This window comes from Halichoerus grypus, chromosome 13 (genome assembly GCF_964656455.1).
Source record: "Halichoerus grypus chromosome 13, mHalGry1.hap1.1, whole genome shotgun sequence".
NCBI classification, from domain to species: Eukaryota; Metazoa; Chordata; class Mammalia; order Carnivora; family Phocidae; genus Halichoerus; species Halichoerus grypus.
Window position 1 is genome coordinate 11,188,626 of NC_135724.1, and position 27,145 is coordinate 11,215,770.

Below are 27,145 nucleotides of genomic sequence, written 5' to 3' on the forward strand. Positions count from 1 at the left end.
TAGCTCGTTCTCTTTCTCTCTCTCTCAAAATAAATGGATAAAATCTTTGAAAAAAAATTACCTAGGAGTAAATTTAACAAAGGAAGTGAAAAACCTGTATTCTGAAAACTATGACACTGATGAAAGAAATTGAGGATGATTCAAATAAATGGACAGATAAACCATGCTCATGGATTGGAAGAAAATTATTTTAAAATGTCCATACTATCTAAAGCAAACTACAGATTCAATGTAATCTCTTCATATTACCAATGTCATTTTCCAAAGAATCACAACAAAGAATCCTGAAATGTATCTGGAACCTCAAAAGACCCCAAATAGCCAAACCAATCCTGAGAGAGAACAAAGTTAGAGGTGTTATGATCCCTGATTTCAACCTACACTGCAGAGCTACAGTAATTGAAACAGTATGGTACTAGCACAAAAACAGACACATAAATCAATGGAATAAAAGAGAGAGGCCAGAAATAAATGCACACGATTATGATCAATTAAACTATGACAAAGGCATGAATATACAACAGGGAAAAGACTGTCTTTTCAGAAAATGGTGTTGGGAAAACCTGACCACTTTCTTACGCCATAAACAAAAATAAATTCAAAATGGATTAAAAGACTTGAATGTAAGACCTGAAACCACAAATCTCCTAGAAGGAAACATAGTAAGCTCTTTGATGTTGGTCTTAGCAGCATGTTTTTGGACCCACCTCCTTAGGCAAGGGTAACAAAAGCTAAAAAAAAAACTTTTGTTGATGTATTGGGAATACATCAAAGTTTTTGCACAGTGAAGGACAACATCGATAAATGAAAGGGCAACCTATTGAATGGGAGAAGATATTTGCAAATCATATATTCGATGAGGGGTTAATATCCAAAATATACAAAGAACTTACACACCTTAATATCAAAAACAACCAAGTAAACAACCCAATTAAAAATGGGTACAGAACTTGAATAGTAATTTTTCTAAAGAAGACCTACAGATAGCCAACAGGAACACCAAAAGATGTTTAACATCACTAATCACCAGGGAAATGCCATTCAAAACCATAAGATTACCTCACACCTGTCAGATTGACAACTGTCAAAAAGACAAAAAATAAGAAGTGTTGGCATAGATGTAGAGAAAACAAAACACTTGCACACTGTTGGTGGGAATGTAAATTGGTGTAGCCACTATGGAAAACAGTATGGAGTTCCCTCAAAGGTTAAAACTACCATAAGATCGAGTAATTACACTTCTGGGTATTTAGCCGAAGAAAACAAAAGCACCAATTCAAAGAGATATGTTTTGAAGAATTTCCATACTGTGTTCTCTCTCTCTCTCTCTCTCTCTCGCTCTCCATATATATATATGACTGTATTATGCTAAGTGAAATATCTCAGAGAAGGACAAATACTGAATGATTTCATTTATATGTGGAATCTAAAAAACAAATTGAAACAGAATCATAGGAAAAAACTGTGGGTTACCAGAGTAGGGAGTGACTGGAAGGTGGGCAAAATCGGTGAAGGAGACTAAGTTGTCCAATCCTCCAGTTATAAAATAAGACATGGGAATGTAATGTATAAGGAATATATTCAATAATTTTGTAACAATTTTGTATGGTGACATATGGTACCTAGATTTATCATGGAAATCATTTCATATAAAAATATCAAATCACTATAATGTACACCTGAAATTAATAGGATGTTGTATGTCAAATATACTTCAATTAAAAAGACAAAGAACCATGGTTGTGAACAGTGCTTAATTTAATCAGTAGGTGAGACTCCCCCCTGAGAAGGTAACACTGAAGCTGGTCATAAAGGATAGTGTGAGCCCAACAGGTGAAGAGATTCAGGAAAAATCTTTCAGTAACAGGGTGGCATGTTTGAAACTAATGGAGAGGCAGCTGTGTGGTTCTTCCTATAGGGTGACTGAAGGATTAGACAGCCTGATACCTTCACAAGGTGAGCAGGTGTCAGAACATGTCTTGCTTTGTGGGCCATAAGAACCATTTGGATTTTATGTAAGTACATTTGATGCTTCTGAAATGTCTCAAGCAAAGAAATAATTTATGTTTTAAAAACTGAAATGATAGGAAAAATACAGGGGTACTAGCGCAGTCTGGTGATCAAAGACAGATGTCATTGGAAGTGACATCTAAGCTAAGATCTAAAGGATGAGAGAATTCAACTTGTCATTTTTGTCTGGATCTATGTGCTGTAGAATAAGAGATATATGCAGATCCTCAGTCACAGAAGGCCAGAATTTGAACTTGTACTTATGAACCTACTCTATTATTTATAGTCACAAAGAATAAATGAAGATTTATATTTGATAAAATCCAAACATGTGAATGAGGTAAACCAGACATCAACTATAGCATTTTTAACTTAAATTTAAGCTGACTTTTAACAACAAATGCAGTATCCCTGAAATATCTACTGCAGTATTTTCTTTATCTTTAGATAGATTAGGAAAATCATATATTCAGATTTATTTTTTCTTGAGCCCTTATAGATCTCCAAGGCCATTAACCCAAAAACATAATTTAAGTATTTTAAGTGTGTGCCATATCCACCTTATAGAGAAAAAATTAAGAGACAGGATGGATTTCAGACAAATTGCCCTAAAATCATATAATCTTAGGAAATGGGAAAGTCTGGGTCCAATGGAGATAGTACTTATGGGTAAGGACAAGAATAAAATCAAACCTTCTTTTCCACTAATGAATACATTCAAATCATTCATGGTCTCGTTCAGCATGCAGGTATGGCATGCCCTCTACATGTCATATCAGCATTTTATGGCTACATACATAATGATAAAATTATACTCAGCCCCTGACTCTAAAAGCAGGAGTCTACTGGAGCAGACAGACAGACAAACTAATGAAACAGGTGAGTCAGTCATGAAGGATGCTATGGTATACACAAGGTGCTATGGGGCACGCAGGAACAACACCCAACCTGGACTCTGAAGCAAAGTAGGGGGATAGGTGTTCGAGGCAGAAGGAGCAAGTCACGTAAGAGCAGGTAAGACAAAGCAGGATGAGTCTGAGAAAGAGCAGCTCCATAATTTGGCTGAAGGTTGAAATGGTAGAGAGCAGTTAGGTCATAGAAAGTCTGTGATTTTCATCTGTAGACCATTGGAGCCATGGAAATCTTATTTTAAGCTGGTGTGTGTCACAGTCACACTTGGTTTGCAAAAGCTTGGTCTGCCTGTGATGCTGGTGGATTGGATCTGGTAGAGACAGGAAATTGCCTAATTCAGAAAGGCGGTGACAGACCTGGGGCAAAATCAGGTGCAACATGAAGGGAGAGCATGGCATAGATTCAAGAATCAACAAAGTAAAATTTCATATTTTGGGGGGACTGATTGGGAGATGGAAGAAAAGAGTAAAGTCTGATTGATTCCCTTCCAGAAACATGGAAATAGGGACTAAGTTAGGAGGAGAGGTAGGGATGTAGGAAAACTGTTCAGGATTTAATAATTCTATTCGAATTTCTAATGCCAGCAATCCGTTAGAATGATGAATATGCCCATCCCAGAGTTCTGCAAATCATCTGCACAAGAGAGATGCTGCTTTCTATGTCTCATCTCGAGACAAGGAAACATTTCATTACAACCAAAACTCAGCTTCCCCTTGCCCTGCAAAAAGTATCACAGAGTTCCTCACCATTAAATGTGCCAGTTAGAATTATTTGAGTATCAAGACAGACATAAAACTGACCTAAGTACAATGAATATTGTGTGTACAAAGACAACTGGTATACTATATATTTTGGTTGTAATGAAGTATAATCTCAAATTTATCATATACAATTCTTGATGTGTTCTCTCAAGGTTGGAAGTAATTGGAGGATACTGTAAATTAGACAGAGTTAACCAAAGAAGTGACAAAGCTGCTTTGTAAAGCAGATCAAAGATTCTGCTGGTTCTAACTTGGCAGCACCTGGGCTGCGATACCCACAGATTGACAGGCATTTCCCAGAGACACGGAAGCCTCTCCTATTGGAAAACACTTAGGGAAAAATACCTTAAAAAGGACATCCAGAAGGCAGTCCCACCTGTGTTTGGGTCCTGGCTGTGACACCTTATAACTTTGTGCATGTCTCCTCTAATTTACAGTTTTCTCATATAAAAAGTGGACATAATACTATTTACTAATACCTGCCTAGGAAATGTGTGGTGAGAATTAAATTAGACCATGCTCATAAAGCACTTAGCTAATGTCTAGCATTTAGTATGAGCTTATTAAATGTAATTAATTTTTTCCTATGCTTACACTTGTTTGAAAGACGAACACATGTGCCACCATAAATTAGCCACTTCTGTCCTTTATTATCACTAGGACTATCATTATAGATTATTATGGGGATCGATCTTTTGCATAGTGCTATCATACTGTTCTCCACTATCTAATATATATATATTTTACTTAGGTAATACTATCACTTACAAAACTAGGAACATATTTTCCTGTTGAACAAAATCATGAGTGGTCACAGCGAGAGGAGCAAATATGATACAGCACTCTGTAGACCAGGAAAGAAAAGTGAAAAGATGCATGACAGCTGGATGTCAAGCTGGCAATCCTGGACACACTGAAAGAACTTGAATTCTATGTAGTAAATAGTGGTTTCCACAACTGATTTATTAAACCTGGAGCTGGGCCAGTCTAACTAATCCCAGTTGTGGTTAAAGATCGAGGAGCTAGAGGGAATATTATAAGACTTCAATTACTTGGATCTAAAGGTCCAAATATGGAAAAACAAAACTTAATATAGTAAATGCAGTGACAATTTTAGTGTGCAGGAAAACGCACAGTCTAACAAAGAAACTGTGTAGACTAACCAAGAAAATAGCTATAATATTCTCAGGATAAATGTGCAATATTTAATATTGAAACACATTTTAAAACAACTGAAATTCTTTCTGCTCATTTCTCAAAATCCACTGAAGTAATAATTTAGTGTCAGTCATTCATAAATTTTTTTTAAAGACTTTATTTATTTGAGAGAGAGAGAGCAAACAACTGAGGGAAAGGACAAAAGGAGAGGGAGAAACAGACTCCCTGCTGAGCAGGGAGCCGGCCAACGGGACTTGGTCCAGGACCCAGATATCATGACCTGAGCTGAAGGCAGGTACTTACCCAACTGAGCCACTCAGGTGCCCCAAATTTGTTTTTTTCTGAAATGCGTTCAGCTTGGTTGAAAAATAACCATATAGGTCTAGTCTAAGGAATTCAGCTAGATAACTATCAAACCATTCTGAACACCTACGAACTCAACAGGAGAGCGAAGAAAAGAATAGCAGCAACTCTCTGAACAGAAAAGCGACCACTTTCTGGAAGGTAGGACATGCGGAGAAGTGAATCCGAGGTGATATTCTGGAGGATAGATGGCGGGGGAGGGAGCCTCCATCAGCCGCTACCGGCAAGTGACAGAGCAGCGGAGCACAAAATCGGAACTTTTAGAAGTCGCTTCTGCTGAGGGATATCACTCCAGTGGCTAAGCAGGGGGTGGAACCCTCGTGGGACAGTGTGGTCTCAGGACCCTCGGGGTCACAGAAAGACCGGGGGTGCCTGAGTGCGGCAGAGCTCCCAGGTATGGGAGCTGGGAAGCCGGCTGCAGAGACAGAGCCAGGGAGTGGGCTCTCAGCTCAGGGTTGCCATAAACTGTGATCCACGGCACAGTCGGGCCACTGCTCTTCCAGCAGGGACCCAACAAGCGGCAGATCCGGGGAGACTCCCCTCCTTCCCCTGGGAGGAGCAGCGTGGGAGCCACCGCAGGGATCTGCTGGGTTTGGAGACTCCACACGGGGTCGGGTGCCAGAGATAGAAAGGCTTGGTCACAGGCCGGGTGGGCACGGAGTGCGGCCAGAGACTGGGGAGACAGGAGTGATTTACTGCTTTTCTGTGGGGGCACACTGAGGGGAGGGCCCCAAGTTCTCGGCTCCTCTGGGGCGGAGATTGGGAGGCCGCCATTTTCACTCTCGTCCTCCAAAGCTGGGCGTAAAGCTTGCAGGGAACAAAAGCTCCCGAGAGCAAACCCGAGCAGATTACTTAGCGCGGCCCCCAGCACGGGCGGTACAATTCTGCCTCAGTGAAGACTTTTGAGAATCACGGCAGCAGGCCCATCCCCCCAGAAGATCAGCAAGAACACCCTGCCAAGACCAAGTTTACCGATCAATGAGAACAGCAGAACGCTAGCACTAGGGGAATACTGCACATAGAATTCATGGATTTTTTCCCCATGATTCTTTAGTCTTTCAAAGTTATTTTTTTTAATTTTCTTTCTTTTCTTTTTCTGTTTTTTTGAATTTTTACTTTTTCCTTTTTCAACCAACATCTTATCAATCCCTTTTTTAAAAATCTTTTTTATTTTTAAATTTTAGAGTCATATTCTATCCCTTCATTGTAGTTAATCTTATTTTTTGTATATATATAAGTTGTTCTCTCTTTAAAATTTTGGTATGTGTTTCTTCTAGCAGACCAAAATATACCCTAAGTCTCTAGTGTATGGCTTTGTTCTAGTCTCCTGCCTGCTCACATTCTCTCCCTTTTTTTTAAATTTCTCTTCTTTATTTTTTCAACAAACTTCTTATCAATTCCTTTTATAAAATCTTATATAATTTTTGTCTTTAAGTCATATTCCATCCCTTCATCATATTTACCCTTATTTTTGTACATATATGTTTTTCTTTCTTTAAAATTTTGGGAGGCAGTTTCTTCTAACAGACCAAAATATGCCCAAAATCTAGTGTGTGGCACTGATCTATTCACCAGCCTGATCATATTTGAACATATTCTTTTTTTTTTTCCTTTTTCTTTTTTCTTTCTTTCCCTTTCTTTTCCCCTGGTTTCAGGTCTCTTCTGATTTGTTTAGTGTATATTTTTCTGGGGTCATTGTTACCTTGTTAGCATTTTGTTCTCTCATTCATCTATTCTCTTCTGGACAAAATGACAAGATGGAAAAAATCACCTCAAAAAAAAGAACAAGAGGCAGTACTGACTGCCAGGGACCTACTCAATACGGACATTAGTAATATGTCAGAATGAGAGTTCAGAATGAAGATTATAAAGATACTAGCTGGGCTTGAAAAAAGCATGGAAGATACTAGAGAAACACTTTCTGGAGAAAAAAAAAAGAACTAAAATCTAACCAAGTCAAAATCAAAAAGGCTATTAATGAGGTGCGATCAAAAATGGAGGCTCTAACTGCTAGGATAAATGAGGCAGAAGAGAGAATTAGCAATATAGAAGACCAAATGATGGAGAATAAAGAAGCTGAGAAAAAGAGAGAGAAAGAACCACTGCATCACGAGGGCAGAATTCGAGTGCTAAGGGATACCATAAGACGAAACAATATTAGAATAATTGAGATCCCAGAAGAAGAAAGAGAGAGAGGGGCAGAAGGTATAATGGAGCAAATTATAGCAGAGAACTTCCCTAATTTGGGGAAGGAAACAGGCATTAAAATCCAGGAGGCACAGAGAACCCCTCTCAAAATCAATAAAAATAAGTCAACACCCCGATATCTAATAGTAAAACTTAGAAGTCTCAGAGACAAAGAGAAAATACTGAAAGCAGCTCAGGACAAGAGGTCTGTAACCCACAATGTTAGAAACATTAGATTGGCAGCAGCCCTATCCACAGAGACCTGGCAGGCCAGAAAGGACTGGCATGATATATTCAGAGCACTAAACGAGAAAAATATGCAGCCAAGAATATTATATCCAGCTAGGCTGTCATTGAAAATAGAAGGAGAGATAAAAAGCTTCCAGGACAAACAAAAACTAAAGGAATTTGCAAACACAAAACCAGCCCTACAAGAAATATTGAAAGGGGTCCTCTAAGCAAAGAGAGAGCCTAAAAGTAACATAGACCAGAAAGGAACAAAGACAATATACAGTAACAGTCACCTTACAGGCAATACAGTGGCACTAAATTCATATCTTTCAATAGTTATCCTGAATGTAAATGGTCTAAATGCCCAATCAAAAGACACGAGGTATCAGATTGGATAAAAAAACAAGACCCATCAATATGCTGTCTGCAAGAGACTCATTTTAGACCCAAAGACACCTCCAGATTGTCAGTGAGGGGGTGCAAAACCATTTAGCATGCTAATGGACACCAAAAGAAAGCTGGGGTAGCAATCCTTATATCAGACAAATTAGATTTTAAACCAAAGACTATACTAAGAGATGAGGAAGGGCACTATATCATACCTAAAGGGTCTACCCAACAAGAAGATCTAACAATTGTAAGTATCTATGCCCCTAACATGGGAGCAGCCAATTATATAAGCCAGTTAATAACAAAATCAAAGAAACACATCGACAAAAATACAATAATCGTAGGGGACTTTAACACCCCCTTCACTGAAATGGACAGATCATCTAAGCAAAAGATCAACAAGGAAATAAAGACTTTATTTTTTTTTTTTTATTATGTTAGGTTAATCACCATACATTACATCATTAGTTTTTGATGTAGTGTGGAAATAAAGACTTTAAATGACACACTGGACCAAATGGACTTCACAGATATATTCAGAACATTCCATCCCAAAGCAACAGAATACACATTCTTCTCTAGTGCCCACGGAACATTCTCCAGAATAGATCACATCCTAGGTCACAAATCAGGTCTCAACTGGTACCAAATGATTGGGATCATTCCCTGCATATTTTTGGACCGATATGCTTTGAAACTAGAACTCAATCCCAAGAGGAAAGTCAGAAAGAACTCAAATACATGGAGGCTAAAGAGCATCCTACTAAAGAATGAATGGGTCAACCAGGAAATTAAAGAAGAATTTAAAAAAATTCATGGAAACCAATGAAACTGAAAACACAACTGTTCAAAATCTTTGGGATGCAAAAAAGGCAGTCCTAAGAGGAAAGTATATAGCAATACAAGCCTTTCTCAAGAAACAAGAAAGGTCTCAAGTACACAACCTAACCCTACACCTAAAGGAGCTGGAGAAAGAACAACAAATAAAGCCTAAACCCAGCAGAAGAGAAATAGTAAAGATCAGAGCAGAAATCAATGAAATAGAAACCAAAAGAACAGTAGAACAGATCAACGAAACTAGGAGCTAGTTCTTTGAAAGAATTAATAAGATTGATATACCCCTGGCCAGATTTACCAAAAAGAAAAGAGAAATGGCCCAAATAAATAAAATCATGAATGAAAGAGGAGAGATCACAACCAACACCAAAGAAATACAAACAATTATAAGAACATATTATGAACAACTATATGCCAGCAAATTAGATAATCTGGAAGAAATGCATGCATTCCTAGAGATGTATAAACTACCAAGTGAACCAGGAAAAAAGAGAAAAACTGAACAGACCTATAACCACTAAGGAAATTGAAGCAGTCATCAAAAATCTCCCAACAAACAAGAGCCCAGGGCCAGATGACTTCCAAGGGGAATTCTACCAAACATTTAAAGAAGAATTAATTCCCATTCTTCTGAAACTGTTCCAAAAAATAGAAATGGAAGGAAAACTTCCAAACTCATTTTATGAGGCCACCATTACCTTGATCCCAAAACCAGACAAAGAGCCCATCAAAAAGAATTACAGACCAATATCCCTGATGAACATGGATGCAAAAAATATCACCAAAATACTAGCCAATAGGATCCAACAGTACATTAGATGGATTATTCACCACGACCCAGTGGGATTTATTCCTGGGCTGCAAGGTTGGTTCAACATGTGCAAATCGATCATAAAAGAAAGAACAAGAACCATATCATCCTGTCAATAGATGCAGAAAAAGCATTTGACAAAGTACAGCATCCTTTCTTGATTAAAACTCTTCAGAGTGTAGGGATAGAGGGTACATACCTCAATATCATAAAAGCCATCTATGCAAAGCCCACAGCGAATATCATTCTCAATGGGGAAAAACTGAGAGCTTTCCCCCTAAGGTCAGGAACACGGCAGGGATATCCACTATCACCACTGCTATTCAGCATAGTACTAGAAGTCTTAGCCACAGCAATCAGACAACAAAAGAAATGAAAGGCATCCTAATCGGCAAAGAAGAAGTCAAACTCTCACTCTTTGCAGATGATATGATACTTTATGTGGAAAACCCAAAAGACTCCACCCCAAAACTGCTAGAACTCATACAGGAATTCAGTAAAGTGGCAGGATATAAAATCAATGCACAGAAATCAGTGGCATTTCTAAACACCAACAACAAGACAGAAGAAAGAGAAGTTAAGGAGTTGATCCCATTTACAACTGCACTCAAAACCATAAGATACCTAGGAATAAATCTAACCGAAGAGGCAAAGAATCTGTACTCAGAAAACTATAAAATACTCATGAAAGAAATTGAGGAAGACACAAAGAAATGGAAAAACGTTCCATGCTCATGGATTGGAAGAACAAATACTGTGAAGATGTCAATGCTACCTAGAGCAATCTACACATTCAATCCAATCCCTATCAAAATACCATGAACTTTTTTCAAAGAAATGGAACAAATAATCCTAAAATTTGTATGGAACCAGAAAAGAGTCCAAATAGCCAGAGGAATATTGAAAAAGAAAAGCAAAGCTGGTGGCATCACAATTCCGGACTTCAAGCTCTATTACGAAGCTGTAATCATCAAGACAGTATGTACTGGCACAGAAACAGACACACAGATCAATGGAACTGAATAGAGAGCCCAGAAATGGACCTTCAACTCTATGGTCAACTACTCTTCGACAACGCAGGAAAGAATGTCCAATGGAAAAAAAACAGTCTCTTTAAGAAATGGTGTTGGGAAAATTGGACAGCCACATGCAGAAGAATGAAACTGGACCATTTCCTTACACCACACACAAAAATAGACTCAAAATGGTTGAAAGAGCTAAATGTGAGACAGGAATCCATCAAAATCCTAGAGAACACAGGCAGCAGCCTCTTCGACCGCAGCCGAAGCATCTTCTTCCTAGAAACATCGCCAAAGGCAAGGGAAGCAAGGGCAAAAATGAACTATTGGGACTTCATCAAGACAAAAAGCTTTTGCACAGCAAGGGAAACAGTCAACAAAACCAAAAGACAACTGACAGAATGGGAGAAGATATTTGCAAATGACATATCAGATAAAGGGCTAGTATCCAAAATCTATAAAGAACTTATGAAACTCAACACCCAAAGAACAAATGATCCAATCAAGAAATAGGAAGAAGACATGAACAGACATTTTTCCAAAGAAGACATCCAAATGGACAACAGACACATGAAAAAGTGCTCAACATCGCTCGGCATCAGGGAAATCCAAATCAAAACCTCAATGAGATACCACCTCACACCAGTCAGAATGGCTAAAATTAACAAGTCAGGAAAACGACAGATGTTGGCGAGGATGCGGAGAAAGGGGAACCCTCCTACACTGTTGGTGGGAATGCAAGCTGGTGCAGCCACTCTGGAAAACAGTATGGAGGTTCCTCAAAAAGTTGAAAATAGTGCTACTGTACGACCCAGCAATTGCACTACTCAATATTTAGCCCAAAGATACAAATGTAGTGATCTGACAGGGTATGTGTACCCCAGTGTTTATAGCAGCAATGTCCACAATAGCCAAACTATGGAAAGAGCCAAGATGTCCATTAACAGATGAATGGATAAAGAAGATGTCGTATATATATATACAATGGAATATTATGCAGCCATCAAAAGAAAAAGAAACAATGAAATCTTGCCATTTTCAATGACATGGATGGAACTAGAGGGTATTATAGCTATGTGAAATAAGTCAATCAGAGAAAGACATGTATCATATGATCTCACTGATATGAGGAATTCTTAATCTCAGGAAACTAACTGAAGTTTGCTGGGGTGGTGGATGATGGGAGCGATGGGGTGGCTGGGTGATAGACATTGGGGAGGGTATGTGCTATGGTGAGTGCTGTGAATTGTGTAAGACTGATGAATCACAGACCTGTACCCCTGAAACAATTAATACATTATATGTTTTTTAAAAAAAAGAAGAAGAAGATAGTAGGAAGGGAAAAATGAAGGGGGGAGGAATCGGAGGGGGAGACTAACCATGAGAGTCTGTGGACTCTGAGAAACAAACTGAGGGTTCTAGAGGGGAGGGGGGTGAGGGGATGGGTTAGCCTGGTGATGGGTATTAAAGAGGGCATGTATTGAAAAAAAAATATATGCCCACAATTATGAACTTAACTATGATAAAAATGCATAAGAAAATTGGTGTTGGGGTAGGGCTCAGTCTGGGTGGCTCAGTCTGTTAAGCCTCTGACTCTTGATTTTGGCTCAGGTCATGATCTCAGAGTCGTGAGGTGGAGCCCCATGTTGGGCTCTGTGCTGAGCATGGAGCCTGCTTATGATTCTCTCTCCCTCTGCCCTTCCCCTTGCTTGCATGCTCTCTCTCTCTCTCAATAAATAAATAAAATCTTAAAAATTGGTGTGGCAAAAATATTTATTCAAACATTAGAATACTAAAGTATTTTGCCATATACTGATGAAATGGTTCTACTTGCAAAATAATCACATCTGATTGATAACTTTATCATGAACTTTGAATATGACCATAATCATTCCCATTTGAGGTATATTCAATGTAAGTAAAGGAAACTTCAGGCTCTAATTTTTGGGTCTCTTTCATTTAGAAAATTCAGGTACAAATAAATTAGAAAGGGTGAGAACAAAGTTAGGATAGGAGAAAACTCAGGAAATAGTTCACCCGTAAAGGTAGAAGGACACAAACATGAAGTCGACACGACCAACTTCAGACAACATGACTTTCCAACTCTGAGAAAGAAAGGACTATGTGTGAACAATTTTGAAAAAAAAAAAAAAAATATTTTCAAGGTGTGTTTTTTTTGTAGTTTAATCCAAAAGCAGTGATTCACGATAAAGAGACCTAGAATCTTATGGCATAACTTGTTATATGAACTCCTGAAATCCTCGAACCCAGTTTTACTTCCCTTTTCCCCTCTGCAAAGTGCAGAGGTTTGGGCTAGAATTGATTTCTATGATGCCTTCCAGCATGAATATTCTGGAAACTTCAGGGCATCCCTTTCTCTCATCTTACAAATAGCTTTAATTTGAAACATCACTGGAAAACAAACTTGCCACACAGGGAAGCACCTTTTCTTAGGGATTAAAAGCCCAGGTGCTTCTCTAGTTTCATCCTTATAGATTGAACTAGATTCTCAAGTAGTTCTTCCCTATTTCCATCCCTTTGCTTTTTTTTTAAACCATTTTTTAAGATTTTTTTATTTATTCATTTGAGAGAGAGAGAGAGACAGAAAGAGAGAGCACGAGCAGGGGGGAGATTCAAAAAGAGAAGGAGAAGCAGATTCCCTGAGCAGGGAGCCGACATGGGGACTCGATCCCAGAACCCTGAGATCATAACCTGAGCTGAAGGCAGACGCTTAACCGACTGAGCCACCCAGGCACCCCTACCCTGATATTTTCTAGCAATATTTATTTAGAAGCCTAAAAATGTTGAGTTACAAATCCTGTTATCTAGTGTCTAGGAATAAAACCCACCTCACCTCTTGAGGTGTAAAGGTCACTCGTGCACTAGAAGTCGTGACCCATGCCAGGCTGTGTATCCCATCCACAGCACCCCCACCCAAATACGTGGTCATGTTGGCTTTGTCACATGTTGTGTGAAAACCCAGAGTGTGTAATTGAGGAGACAGAACCAAAAGAATATGCAACGTCCTGATCATCTGCTTCTAAAGACTCAGGAAATAAGGCATAAAAAGACTCAATTCTGAACAGGAATACCAGTATTTGAACACATTGACTACTGAGGCAAGTCCTCACTGAGAAATGAAAGCCACTAGTCCTCAAATGAATTTCAGTACAATAGGCTCTGTTTGGACTTCTGTTTTGGTAGACTTGGAGAAACTTTAAAAGATGAGTAAAATATAAGACATAAACACCTTATCCTAAGAAGCGGAAGAGGTATTCCTAGTCTGGTATCTGTTAAAGGAAAAGACTCAAATATAACTAAATTTTGACGAAATCCACAAAAACCTATAACCTTACCCTGCGACAAATGTATACACACACGTACTCTTATATGTCACATGCAAGAATAAAATCTATAAAACTCTATTTCACTTATTTTCAGTGACAGCTAGGTAATGATTCTTAATTAGAACCATCAAGCCACTTAACCTGCAAGGAATCCTTAGGTCAATGGTAAAAGTATGTTCTAAGAATGAAGAAGGCTTCATTAGATAGACAGCCTTAAAAAAAAGTCAAAGGTAATTAATTGTTGGGTGTGATTAAATTGTGAGGAATACAATTTTATCTTACTTGTTTGAAGTACGACATAATCTAAATTGTCTGTGATAAACTGGCCAGGTTAAGTTCAAAAAGAGTCATCCATATACCATCTGCCTTTGCAATGGTTCCATCTTTTTCAAAATTTACTTGAGTCCTTTGTATTCTATTCTAATCAGGCTTTAACTGAGAATTACTTACCATTTCTAATGAATTTGAGACTTTCCATCACCTGTGTGAAGCTATTTGAAAAAAAAAGTTTTTTTTCCTTTCTAGATTTATTTGGTTAGCTGAGGTTATTGAAGTCAGTAATTTCCATTTGTATGAGATCATTTACAGTGTATTAGTAACTAGGTCTTAGCTTGGTTAATAGGTTGAGAATTCAGTTCATCAATAACACTTAAAAGTTATTGCATGTGCACTATACGGTAGGTACATGATTATCTCATTTAATTTTTACAACAACCTTACAGTCTAGTTCTATTATTTTTCCCTTCTAGATTAAGTAGCCCAGCTTTATAATGTTCCCCTGGTGAAAAGCTAGTGTATGTTGGGAACAGTAATAAAAGTTAGGTTTACTGAACTTCATAAATCTTGTTTTTATAAGTACCGCGCGCTAACCGATTGCGCTACTGGAGCATTTGTTTTTAAACATTACACAATGATGACTCACATTGCCAAACTTAGCTTTTACAAAAATCTACTATAAATGGGTTCACAAATTATATTAGACCCCAAGAAAACACACAGTACAGTCTCAGATGTAATATTAAACACTTGTTGTCCTTGATGTAGGAAGTTCTACTCTGATAGACAATATAGCTAAGGAATAAACCCATTACCCAATGCCCATGTTGGATGTCTCCCAATTTTTAAAAGGGTACTGCATAATCTCTTATAAAACTAATTCTAATATAAGTTATAAATCTTATTTAACCATGCAATAAAGTAATCATGGAGAGTATAATTAAATATGCTAATTCTTGGGAAATTATAACTTTTGCATTGCTGAAATTGCAATCTTTTCAAATTTGTGAATAATTTAAAAATCTACCTTAAATCTTTTCTGAAAAGAGGTGGGATATAAAACCATAATTTCTGAAGTAATCACATTATCAAAACAACATAGAAAATATTCTGGTCTAAAATATCTCCTCTGTAGGGTATTCTAAAACAAACAGCTGGGACACGGTAAATTTGAAAAAAAAAAAATCAAGTTTAAACAGTCATTTATCTTCACTTTTGTTTTAAAAATGAAATTGATATTTTTTCCGAGTTGTATTTTAAATATACCATTGGAAAGTGTGGCCAACGAACATGGGTTGCTCATTGAACAAAACACCATCCAACAGAATTCTTGCATATGTTCTCAAAAAGGTACTAAAGGCAAAAGAAAAGAGAAAGGTCATGATATATGGTTGGTGTGATTGCTCTTACAGAGCAAGCACTGGAAACAGTACCTACCCAGTAATGTCAAGACACAGGCGAGTATCGCGATCAGGGCTCCTGTGCTGAGACCCGCGGGTAGGACGTAGGCTTCCGCATTGCAGGTCTGGGCGATCCCATCAGCATCACAGTCGCAGACGCGGATGGTGAGAGTGTTGGTGCTGCTGAGGGAAGGCGATCCACTGTCCACGATGAAGATCGGCAAATAGTAAACAGATTGTTCTTGTCTCCGGAAGCCATTTCTCCTGGTGAGAATGGAAGCTGTGTTGTCTAGGATAAAGAAAACAAATGTGTAACACAAAACTTCTGATGGACTCAGTCCTGCCAAACTTACCTGATTTAAGGGGGTGGGGGGCTGGGCGAAATAGGTGAAGGGGATTAAGAGGTACAAACTTCTAGAAGAAAAACACACACACACACAAATTTATGTGATTTAAGTCATTCTGTTAAGTGTCTTTTGTCAGAGAGCTCTATTACCCAGTACTGGTTCATTTTAATACATTTTAATGTATTTACGTCATGCTACACAGTTATGACCAAAGGAAACAGTTATCCAGTAAAACTGAATATGAAAATTTTTGTTCATCCCTTAACTGCAACTTTGTAAAAATTACATAGAATACACTCTTTTCTCCTAAATTTCAAACCATACACTTACAAAGAGGATGATTCAAATTAACAGGATAAATATTTTTGCTGCATCATCAGATAACACAAATAAAAATCCCAATCCATCCTCTTCTTGACAAGTTCCAAACCCAATATAGAAACAAGTAAAATAAGACAATCCAGCTTTATTTGAATTAAGTATACATAGATATTCAGGAAAGGAATTATTGTGTAGTTTTTAAAAATCCATATTGGTATATATCATCACCCAAACCCCATGTATATAAACACTTTGTTAGTGATAAAATAGGTCATTTGTGTTTAATTTATATTCAATATTCTATTTTATCTAACTTTTAATTATGAAGCTTTTACCAGTGATCAATAAGTCTGTATCACATAACTGTAATTTCTATATCAGAAATAATTTTATCTACTAACAATTTACCCAGCTACTGTCTTAACTAGAGAATTTATGTGATCCTTTAAATTTATAGCAATTAAAACATAAAGAAGGAAAATAGGATCATAGTTTCATCTAGTGTACTTTAATATGTATCTCCTTTCCAAGCTATCAAAAAGATATTTATCCAATGTTTATCATAAAAGAATTAACAATGCTCTAATGAAAGAGCAAGCTGAAATCTATTCTATCCAAAGAGCACAAAACAAGGAGCTCATAGGAGACTGGAGAAAACATATAACCTCCAATCATAGATGTGGCAAGTATAAAACTGTTTGATTTTTAGGTTCTGTCTGGTAAGTTTTTATGTAAACAAATCTTTTAAGACGTGAATTTCAGGTGTTCATTAAAAATCTATACATGGAGTTGTAGAAGGATATTATTTTCAGTATGTTTCCATACACTTAATAGTAACACATACACGTGTCTATTTCTTTACCTCCCAATCATTAAGATATAGGTATTGATGATTTGATACACAAAGTTTTTTCAGAGCTGCTGAATTGTAATCTAACATGACTGCCATCAAATAGCATGTGTGTGTGTGTGCACACAATGGATTGTGAAGCACATGCATAAATGCCCAATATGTGAAAGAAAGCCCTATTCTCAGGAAGGAGATCATAAAATTCATCATGTTCTCTATGCAGTTCCTATGATGGAAGCTAATATAAGAACTGATCTTCTCCAAGGTACATGCTAGGGAGCTCTGGTCTTGAATTAGGGAAATCTTTCAATTGTGCAGCAGTGGGGATGTCCTGTAAATCCATACATTTTAGTGCATGTACTGTTCAACAATTGTGGTGATACTGGATGATGACACATGGGGGAAATATTCAGACTCTTCTTGGCAAGGTCATAAAATCCCCTCTCTACACTTGTGCTAGATGAATCCAAGTGCTGAGAACTGTCCCAAATATGATTAAGTCAGAGAGTCTGGGATTACCCACATAGAGAATGCTCTTCCTTTTATATTACTAAAGGGACAAGATAGTGTTCTCATTTAAGCAGAGAGTGGGATCAGGAAAACTATTATTTTCAGATTGAATTTTTGAGGTCAAAGTTGGATTTTCTACACTAAAGAAGATGGCGGCTTCAGGCAAAAAGTACTTATCATGTCTACCTTCTGAGTAAGTCTTTTTAGATGAGCCAGTGTTTGACTAGCAAATCTATTTCTACATTTTTTTTTTTCCTGAAACCTGATTCACACATTCAACCCAAAGGAATTACATTTTCTGTATTGGTGGAGAATACTCCTCTCTCTCTATATATATATCAGTTGAAAATGCCCTTCTGTTAAAATAAATACCTTGAATGAAAACACCTGTGAATATATAAATTCAAAATTAGAGAACAGATAGCAGGTTCTCTTACTTTAAAAGTTCTTATAATTGTCCATGTGTTGTCTATAATGAGATATATATATATATATATATATATATATACATATATATATATGTTGTTTATATTATAAAATAATTGTTTATATATGCCTATGTCAGTCTATATATATTTATAAAATGTAAATATATATGTGTGTTTCTGTCTATATATATATTTTTAAAGCAAAAATGTGTGTGTGTATTTTTTTAAGCAAAACCAGAATATACTTACAGGTACTTATAAAAATATTCTATAATGAAACTTAGGGAACTGATAAGAGTGTTTACCTTTGAAGCAGAGAAATGAGATTTAGGATGACAGGAAATTCTTTTGTTTTTTTTATACTTCCTTGCATCAGGAATATATCTGTTAATTATTTGCATGGATTACTTCTATTTTTTTTTGTTAAATAAAATAACTGATGCTAGTGCTCGCTTCGGCAGCACATATACTAAAATAACTGATGCTACTATTGAAAATATTAAGTCAAAGTTGATTTAGGTTGATATAAAACTGGAAATACTGATTGTTTTCCTAATGTCTCAAGTTATACCTATGTAGTACATAGCCTTGTTAACACATTTAGCTGGCTCTCAAAGGTCTAAAAGAAAAGTCAGAAAGAGATGTATCTGGCTTCTCCCCTATTTGGATTTAGGCCTGAAATGATTTAAGTAGCAGCTGCTTCTTCATGACAGCAAATCCATAGATAAAAATTACTTGAGGTGCTCATTGCCCTTTAATTAATGTCCTTGCTAGTGTGTGTGTGTGTGTGTGTGTGTGTGTGTGTCTCCATAATCAGCATTCCTGAGCAAGAAAAAGTATTTGCCTAGAGAGTTTGTACCTGCTGCCTCCACTGGTGACAATAATTCCTTACCTTTGTTATCTTTCAGTGAAAAGTTGTGGTTATTTGTTGCATCAGTTGTTAAGCTGAAATAAAACTGGTGTCCATTGGATGGCTCATCTTTATCAACAGCACTGATCTTCTGGATAACCTAGGGATGGAGAATTAAAACACATGAAAGCACGTTGCTGTGCTCTTCTGTGTTCTGTGCTACAGGACAGAGCAATTTTATACCTTATAATAAATACCATCCTCCTGGGGGGAAGGACCAGATGTACTAATATGAACCCAATCTAAAAAGGGCTCTGAAAAACCAATCATGTCCCTTTGAAATTTCATGTTTGCATTTACTTTTGTGAACCTGAGAAAGAAGCTGTACCAACTGATGACACCAGCCCAGTACACATCACAAGACCCCGAACAATACGGATGAGTAGAACAAACCACACCAAGATTAAACTACACTTAATTCTTAGAAGTTCAAGGTACGTAAGCCCTGCTGTGTAAAACGGGGAACAGCCCAATCAAGCTTCATATGCTAGATTTCTCCTTAAAAGAGTCAAAGCCCTCAACCATTTACCATGGCTTTTACAATGTTTACCCTTCTTCTTGAGAAATTTCATCATCCCAATTAAACCAGAATTTTAAAGTTCCTTCAATATTAGTTTATGCTACACATCAAAGTGTTAGTTTTGCTGAGACGTGCTGATTATGTTTTATCTTAAAGCTGGCAGAATTTCAAAGGCAACTGCGGCTGGATATTTTTAAAGAAATCACAAGCTAGGAGACTGGTGTGCTAAGAGCTCTTACCTGCCCTGGCTGGGCATTTTCACACACAGTGGTCTCATAGTCCATAGCAAATTCGGGGGCGTTGTCATTGACGTCGAGTATAGTAATGGCCACGTAGCCTCTTCCGACTTGAGATGGATTCTCTAATAAAGAGGAAAATGTCTTACCACTTACTCTGAGACTAAAGCTATTTTCCATTGCCATTTTACTCAAGCAACTCCCATTAAAAACAATTAGAATTATTCAAAATGGTTTGCCTCTTAAATCGTGATTCTTTTTTTTTTTTTTTTTTTAAAGATTTTATTTATTTATTTGAGAGAGAATGAGAGACAGCATGAGAGGGAGGAGGGTCAGAGGGAGAAGCAGACTCCCTGCCGAGCAGGGAGCCCAATGCGGGACTCGATCCCGGGACTCCAGGATCATGACCTGAGCCGAAGGCAGTTGCTTAACCAACTGAGCCACCCAGGCGCCCTTAAATCGTGATTCTAATAAGAAAATGACCAAACCATGAATGAAATCTAGAAACATAACACTATGTTTCTTCAAAGGGAGCAACAGAAAATTTGATCTAAACATCATATATATGTAGAGTACATGTGTGTATTTATTTGAGTCCCTGATGAGAAAATCATTGAAAGAAAGAACCAATAAACCATGAATCTCAATATTCTTTGAAGCTAGAGTACAGATTTGTATGACTATACACATATATTATATAAATATTACCTATGCACATATACTATATATGTAGATAATATGCATAACATATAATTATGCATTGTTCTTTCAATATTTTTATTATAAGGGGCTAAAATCAGTTCAATATCAATATGCTTATCTGTGTGTATTGGTTAGAGATCAAGTTACTACTTTTTGTAAGCTCTTGGACCGACTTTATATCAGCATAGATGCAGCTTATGAAATAAGACTATAATACAACAGGAAGCCATTGGAAGGTAACTCAGGCCCATTATTTTATAGTAATCTCTTTTCATTAACTTTGTGAGTATTGGCAAATAAATGATATAAGTATATTTCACAGCTTGAAATTAGGGATTTTCAAGATTTTGCTCAATTAAAATAAGCATGTAATGTAACTCAAGCAGAAATTAGCACCTCATGACAACCCATTCTCTACTCTCAATGACCTCCATCCTAATTTAATGTTAAACCTTACAACTTACGGCTCTCCATTGCAAGAACTGTGATATTATGAACAGCATTTGTCTCTCGATCCAAAGATTTGGCAGTTGTAATAACTCCACTGTTGGCATCGATATTGAAGTATCTCTCCAAGTCTGTGTTTCTGTCAATTGAATACCTAATTGAACATTTAAAAAGAAAGAAAAAAATACTTCAATATTTGTTTGATTACAGTTTGCTAAATTTATTTCATTAATTGCATAGCCAACCACCAAATCCTGCTGACTCCACAATCTGTCATATTAGTAACATAAATACATGCTTAGTTTAAAACTTCACCAATGTTATACTCAGTTCATAACTGCTTGTCGGTAATCTTTTTGCTTTTCTGTCAGTAAAAAATAAATACCCTAGTATAGATATCTTCACAGTGGATTGTTTAACTAATAAACTTCAAATTTATTTTATTATTATTTTGGCTCTCGAAAATCATTTACAAAAGATTTAGTAGCCCTTGTCATGGTTATAGGTCCCTCTAAAAAGAAACAGACAAAGACATCTTGCCCATTCACATACACTTAGTAACATCTTTTGTCTTGACAACACCAGCCTAATCTTAATCCTCCAACTTTTTTTAATTAATTTATTTTTGATGTAGTGTTCCATGATTCATTGTTTGCGTATAACACCCAGTGCTCCATTCAGCACATGCCCTCTTTAATACCCATCACCAGGCTAACCCATCCCCCCACCCCTCTAGAACCCTCAGTTTGTTTCTCAGGGTCCATAGTCTCTCATGGTTCGTCTCCCCCTCCAATTCCCCCCCTTCATTTTTCCCTTCCTACTTTTTTTTTTTTAACATATAATGTATTATTTGTTTCAGAGGTACAGGTCTGTGATTCATCAGTCTTACACAATTCACAGCACTCACCATAGCACAACCCTCCCCAATGTCTATCACCCAGCCACCCCATCCCTCCCACCCCCCACCACTCCAGCAACCCTCAGTTTGTCTCCCGAGATTAAGAATTCCTCATATCACTGAGATCATATGATACATATCTTTCTCTGATTGACTTATTTCGCTTAGCATACTTAATCCCCCAACTTTTAAAACATTTCTCACTCAGGATCTTGACCAGGATTCCATAGATATGTTTCAAGGTAGAACCCTTAAAATTACATGAATATTTTGGTGTGTAGAAGCATTTTCTCAAAATATTTGCTATCCAAATGTCAGTGAAAAATGTTATTATATATATATAATATTTATATATTATATATATATATATAAATATACATAATTCCATTATGCTGTTATTTGTTCCATACACAAAATTCACCCACCTCCAATTAATGACTATCTTCAAACACCACAGCCCCACCCCCAGTGGTTCTAGTTGAGTGAAGGAATCTCATTTAAAAGCAAACAATTAAACAAAAGAACAGATAAGCAAACACATACCAATTTAAGAACGTATTTTATGTTTCCATAGTTTTCCAACTACTATTATTAAATAGAATCATCTACTTCTAGTCTGCTGTATTATAAAATGCTAGACACATAGCAAACATAGCAAGGAAAGAGGAGGCATTAGAAAATATTAGAAAATTAACCACACACCAACAAATACTGTCTTTGTCCAGCAATAGGTATTTAGGTGTTAAGAATATTAGGAACTTATTTTCTGATGGTTTCTATTTTCTTGATGGCATATGAAAGAAACAAGGTTATCAGCTGAGGGAGCAAAGAGGAGAAGGTAGTTTGAGAAGGAGAGAGAAGTCATTTATTATAAGGGACAGAAATATATATAAATATAAATACACACATGCACACAGAATAAGGAATGTATAATGGAATGGCTACGCATTGTGGATTGGCACTTTGAGATTTATGTTCATCAATTTAATGTGAGACCAGTCATCCTATCTGTCTTGCTCTGTTGTCACCCATGTGTTTGAAGGTGCACAAAGAGCATAGGGCTGGATTTAACTAGTCATGGACAATGGAAAGAGAGAGGGGAGTAGAGATGATAGGAACATGTACACAGGAGTGATAATAATGAAGACCCATGGTATAGAAGTTCATAAGAAAGCATTAAGGAAATAAGGGAAGATAGATTGATATTGAGAAGATTCTGATAGCATCAGGTTGCAGAATTGCTAGAGTGGGAGGTGGTGGACAAGGAATGAGATCCTTGAAGTAGATTCTCAGTAGTAGCATATATATGAGGGCTGACAAGTCAAGAGCATGTTTTTAAAAATCTATGACTAAATCAAGGCAGAAGAACAGATCACTGGAGTCAAGAAGACCAAGAAAATAAAAGGCCAATATGTTTAATGAGTCATCGGTATAATTTAATCAGTTACCAATCATCATGCCAGGAGTTATTATGGGAAGGAATAAAATGATACAGGGACTAAAATCTTCAATGAATTAATGTGATTACTGTATATTTGATGGTTGATAGCAACATGGAAGATTCTAAGTCTAATGATGTATTCCACAGAAGAGTTGAGGGCTTTGAAGGAAAAAGAAAATTAAATTGTTTAAAATGATAATGGCAGTACAAGCAAAATGTACTCACACTTCCAAGATCTGTGGTACATGGGACATGAGGAAAATAAATCTTACTTGAGTTTCTCCATACCCTCTTCCTTACCATCCTTCTATTATAGCTTAAGTGTTTTCATTCATATAAAAATCAAATTGTTCCACTTATTCTGCACATCCCATCTGCTCTGACCTTCTCAAAAACATTTTTCCTTGGAATAAGGTATTTTCTCTCTGTACTTTATTTGAATTGAAAGCAAGTATGTTTTCTACTTTGCTAGTCTCCTAAGTAGATGTGGTATTGGTGTCTTGACATTGAAGTTTTAGCAAATGAGATGAAAGTTGTTGAGTCAAGCATCACTGAAAAACTCTTTAAATGATAGGACAGAGCTGTTAATTTAGCTGGCATTTGATTTCTGCCCCTTCCCCTCCATCACACCTGGGACATGAACACAATGGGAAGTGGTCCAAAAGCCAAGTTGTAAATATGAGGTGATGAGTGCTTGATATGAGAAGCCAAGGTCCTTGATGACATTATACTGCCAAATTGTCAGTCCTTGGGTGTATAGCTCCAGACTTCTCATTAGTAAGTCATTAGTGTAAAGCTTTGTTGCTACTAGCCAAGCACAATTTCTAACTAGGGCAAGCAGGTAATATTATTATGGTATTTCAGTATTGGATACTAAAGTCTCACAGTTGGTTGTTGATGGAGCCAAGACTCAGAATCACGTCATCTGAGCCATCTTTCCATTATATACCACCACCAGACTTATATATTGAATTACCTGCTTAATTTCACCACATGGATATACGACATGAACTGAAATGTAGCATGTCCCAGCTGATATTGTAACTCCTACCACCTTATTTATTACCTATAAATAAGCTTTTAGTCCCTGCCACTTACAACTCTACAATTCAGCTTCTTTTCACTTTTTCCCAATGCTCTTCTATCTAAACTGTAGGTCAGTCAAACTGATGTTTTAGCTGATAATTAAAAAGATCATGTGTATCTCCATTTCTTATTCTTATGTGTATCCTCATGTTGGTCCTCCTGTACTCCATTTTTCCTCCTTTCCAATTATTTTAGTTCTGTGTTCCTTGAATAGTCCTCTACCATTAAGGCAGCAAGCCTCTCCAATTACATTAAGAAAAAAAAGCTTTTTTTTTTTTTTTTTAATACTCAGAGAGTCTCCAAGTCCCTTGATATGGAGCAGGCACAGAGGGTTGTCTTGCCTTCTCTAACTCATCCCCATCTTTTCCATCTTTGAATGCCCTTAGAGCCCTCACACCTGAGACTTAATTGCCATCCTGGAGAACTGCGCTCCTGCCTAAAATCAGAGACCCTCAGGCCTCAGAGTTTTGGGGCTTTGCTTGTGGAGAAGAGCAAATGGTTTAGAATGTGGTTGGTTTATTTGTGAGGAAAAGGAAGGCTCATGGGACAGGGTCCTGCCATACATCATTTTGAAGAAAATGAGTAATGGTTTTAGAAAGAAAGCCCAAGAATAGTATCAGAAAGCAGAAAGATTTAAACCTAAAAGCTAAGATTTTTAAATTTTTATCAACCCAACCGTTTTCTTCACCCTCAATCCACGCATCTCCCCCTTGCCCCCACAGTATCAAGTTTCTCTTATATCACACTAGTAATAATTTTGGAAATTATCATAAAAATAATGTAGAATGATGTGATGTGACTATGGGACCCCAGGATTCAAAGTCAGGAGACCCTGGGATATTAGCACCAAGCTTGATCTGACTACTTGTAGGAACTACCAGTCATTTAATCCCTCAGCTCAAATTTATTAATCAGTAAAGTGAGTTGAAATAGAGATCTCTAAAATTTTGTATGTGTCTGATCTTAGCAATTGTCCTACATTATCACAGAGAGTCACTGCATATTTTTGTAACTGTAATTTCCCTAGGATCAAACCAAAAATTAGTGCACTTAGTACAGGGAAATCAAGGATGTACCTATAGTATATTGCCAAGAAAAAAAAAAAATTCTTAGTCAAGGCAAAATCTCTGAAGTTTAGTTCACTAAAGCCATTCTGTTTTTAAAAATATAACAAACACATATAATCCATAATTGGCCTTTCTTGGTTTGTATAAAGAATACAGGCTGTCACTAAAATTCTTTAATGTTTAATGCAGTGAACAGTTGGAGGACACATATTTGGATCTCCCTGTTCCTTAGATCTTACAACTTTTTTTAAAAAAATTATTTTATTTTAATTTAAACTAAAAACAAAAACTAAAGCAAAAACAATTTACAAATTATGCCTTTTTAAGAAACTCTGCAGTATGTAGGATCTGTGGACTTTGTGCTCACAACCACAAACCACGTAGTAGGAATGAAAGGACAAAATTTATAGCCACGACCCTGCCACTAACCTACTGTACTTATTTGAGCTTTCCATTGACCATTTATACTCTTCTGTTTCTTTAGCTGCAAAATGAGAAGGTTTTATGAGATGATTTCTCATTTCCAGATTTAACGTTAGATGTTTTAAAATAAGTTTTTGTATACAGTATCTTCTATAGCTAGATAACAAGAAGGCTGGGACCACATCTTAAACATCTGTATATGCTTAGTGTTCGGTACATCTGCTATACAATGAATTCCTTAATAAGCACCTGTTATTATCATTGCTGCTGTTTCATAAGCTATGGAGATCAATCAAAATGCTCTTCCCAAGGAGCATTCTTATTGCCCAGCTATTGATATGCATGTCAATGCTCTAAAATAGGACATGTGGGTGAGTGAGCTAGATTAACACAAATGTATCACTGCTACTCCCCACATGGCCAAAGATAATGTGATAAATATACATGGACAAACCTGAACAACAGAAATAGCTGAATGATTTGAGTTGAAACCTTAATCTCTTAAGATATTTGTGTATGTGTGTGTGCACGTGTGTGCATGTGTGTGTGTGTGTATGTGTGTGTGTGTGTATGTGTGTGTGTGTGTGTGTGTATGTGTGTGTGTGTGTGTGTGTGTATGTGTGTGTGTGTGTATTGCTCCAAGGAGTAGAAAGGTTCTGATACAGACCTTGCTAAAATCCTGGAACCACATGTTCTAACTGTGTGACCGAGGTGGGGGGGGCAGATTTATTACAATAAAGAGATGATAATACTTGCCTTATAGGACCTTAACCAGAAATTTCTTTAAAATAACCACTGAGTTTAGTACTTAGTGATGCCACTGTTTGCATTCTCACCCCCTTCTGATAATGACAACTCAATATTCCTTTGGCGATTTAAACCTTCCCAATCTCATGCAATCTTGACAGTACTCACAATCAAGATGCCCAGAACTTCCTGGGTAAGAGACAGTACACACGTCCTAAGACAGGCCAAAAAACTTTCCAAGAAACTGTGAACCTTAAACAGAGGGCCATGAGAAAAGAAAAGGGTTGGCACGGGTTCGTCCCACTGCCGCATCCTCAAAAGACTATTTGCTCACTCTTGCTGCTCATATTTATAGAAAAACCTTACTCCTCTCTTTTCTGAGGACCGGCTATTCAATTTTTCCTTTAACTCTGTGAGCTATCCCCAATTATTTCAATAAATTCCTTTTCCTTTTTTCTCAGTTACCAATGCCAATTTCTGTTATTGCAACTAAAGAATGCTAACAGTACA

The 27,145-nt window shown here is 37.0% G+C and overlaps 1 protein-coding gene across 3 annotated transcripts in view; it reads right to left on the bottom strand.

The window, feature by feature from the left end:
- CDH7 (cadherin 7) overlaps nt 1-27,145 on the bottom strand; it is a 127,816-nt gene that overhangs the window by 11,809 nt on the left and 88,862 nt on the right. For all 3 annotated transcript variants that reach the window (XR_013443269.1, XM_036120071.2, XM_036120070.2), the window contains exons 8-11: nt 20,991-21,127; nt 19,828-19,949; nt 19,051-19,168; nt 15,740-15,991 (exon numbers count right to left, since the gene is read on the bottom strand). Coding sequence is in view for 2 of the 3 variants with exons in the window: in XM_036120071.2 (XP_035975964.2) it covers nt 15,740-15,991; nt 19,051-19,168; nt 19,828-19,949; nt 20,991-21,127 (629 nt within the window). In the remaining variant the exon portion in view is untranslated. The remainder of the gene's footprint in view (nt 1-15,739; nt 15,992-19,050; nt 19,169-19,827; nt 19,950-20,990; nt 21,128-27,145) is intronic.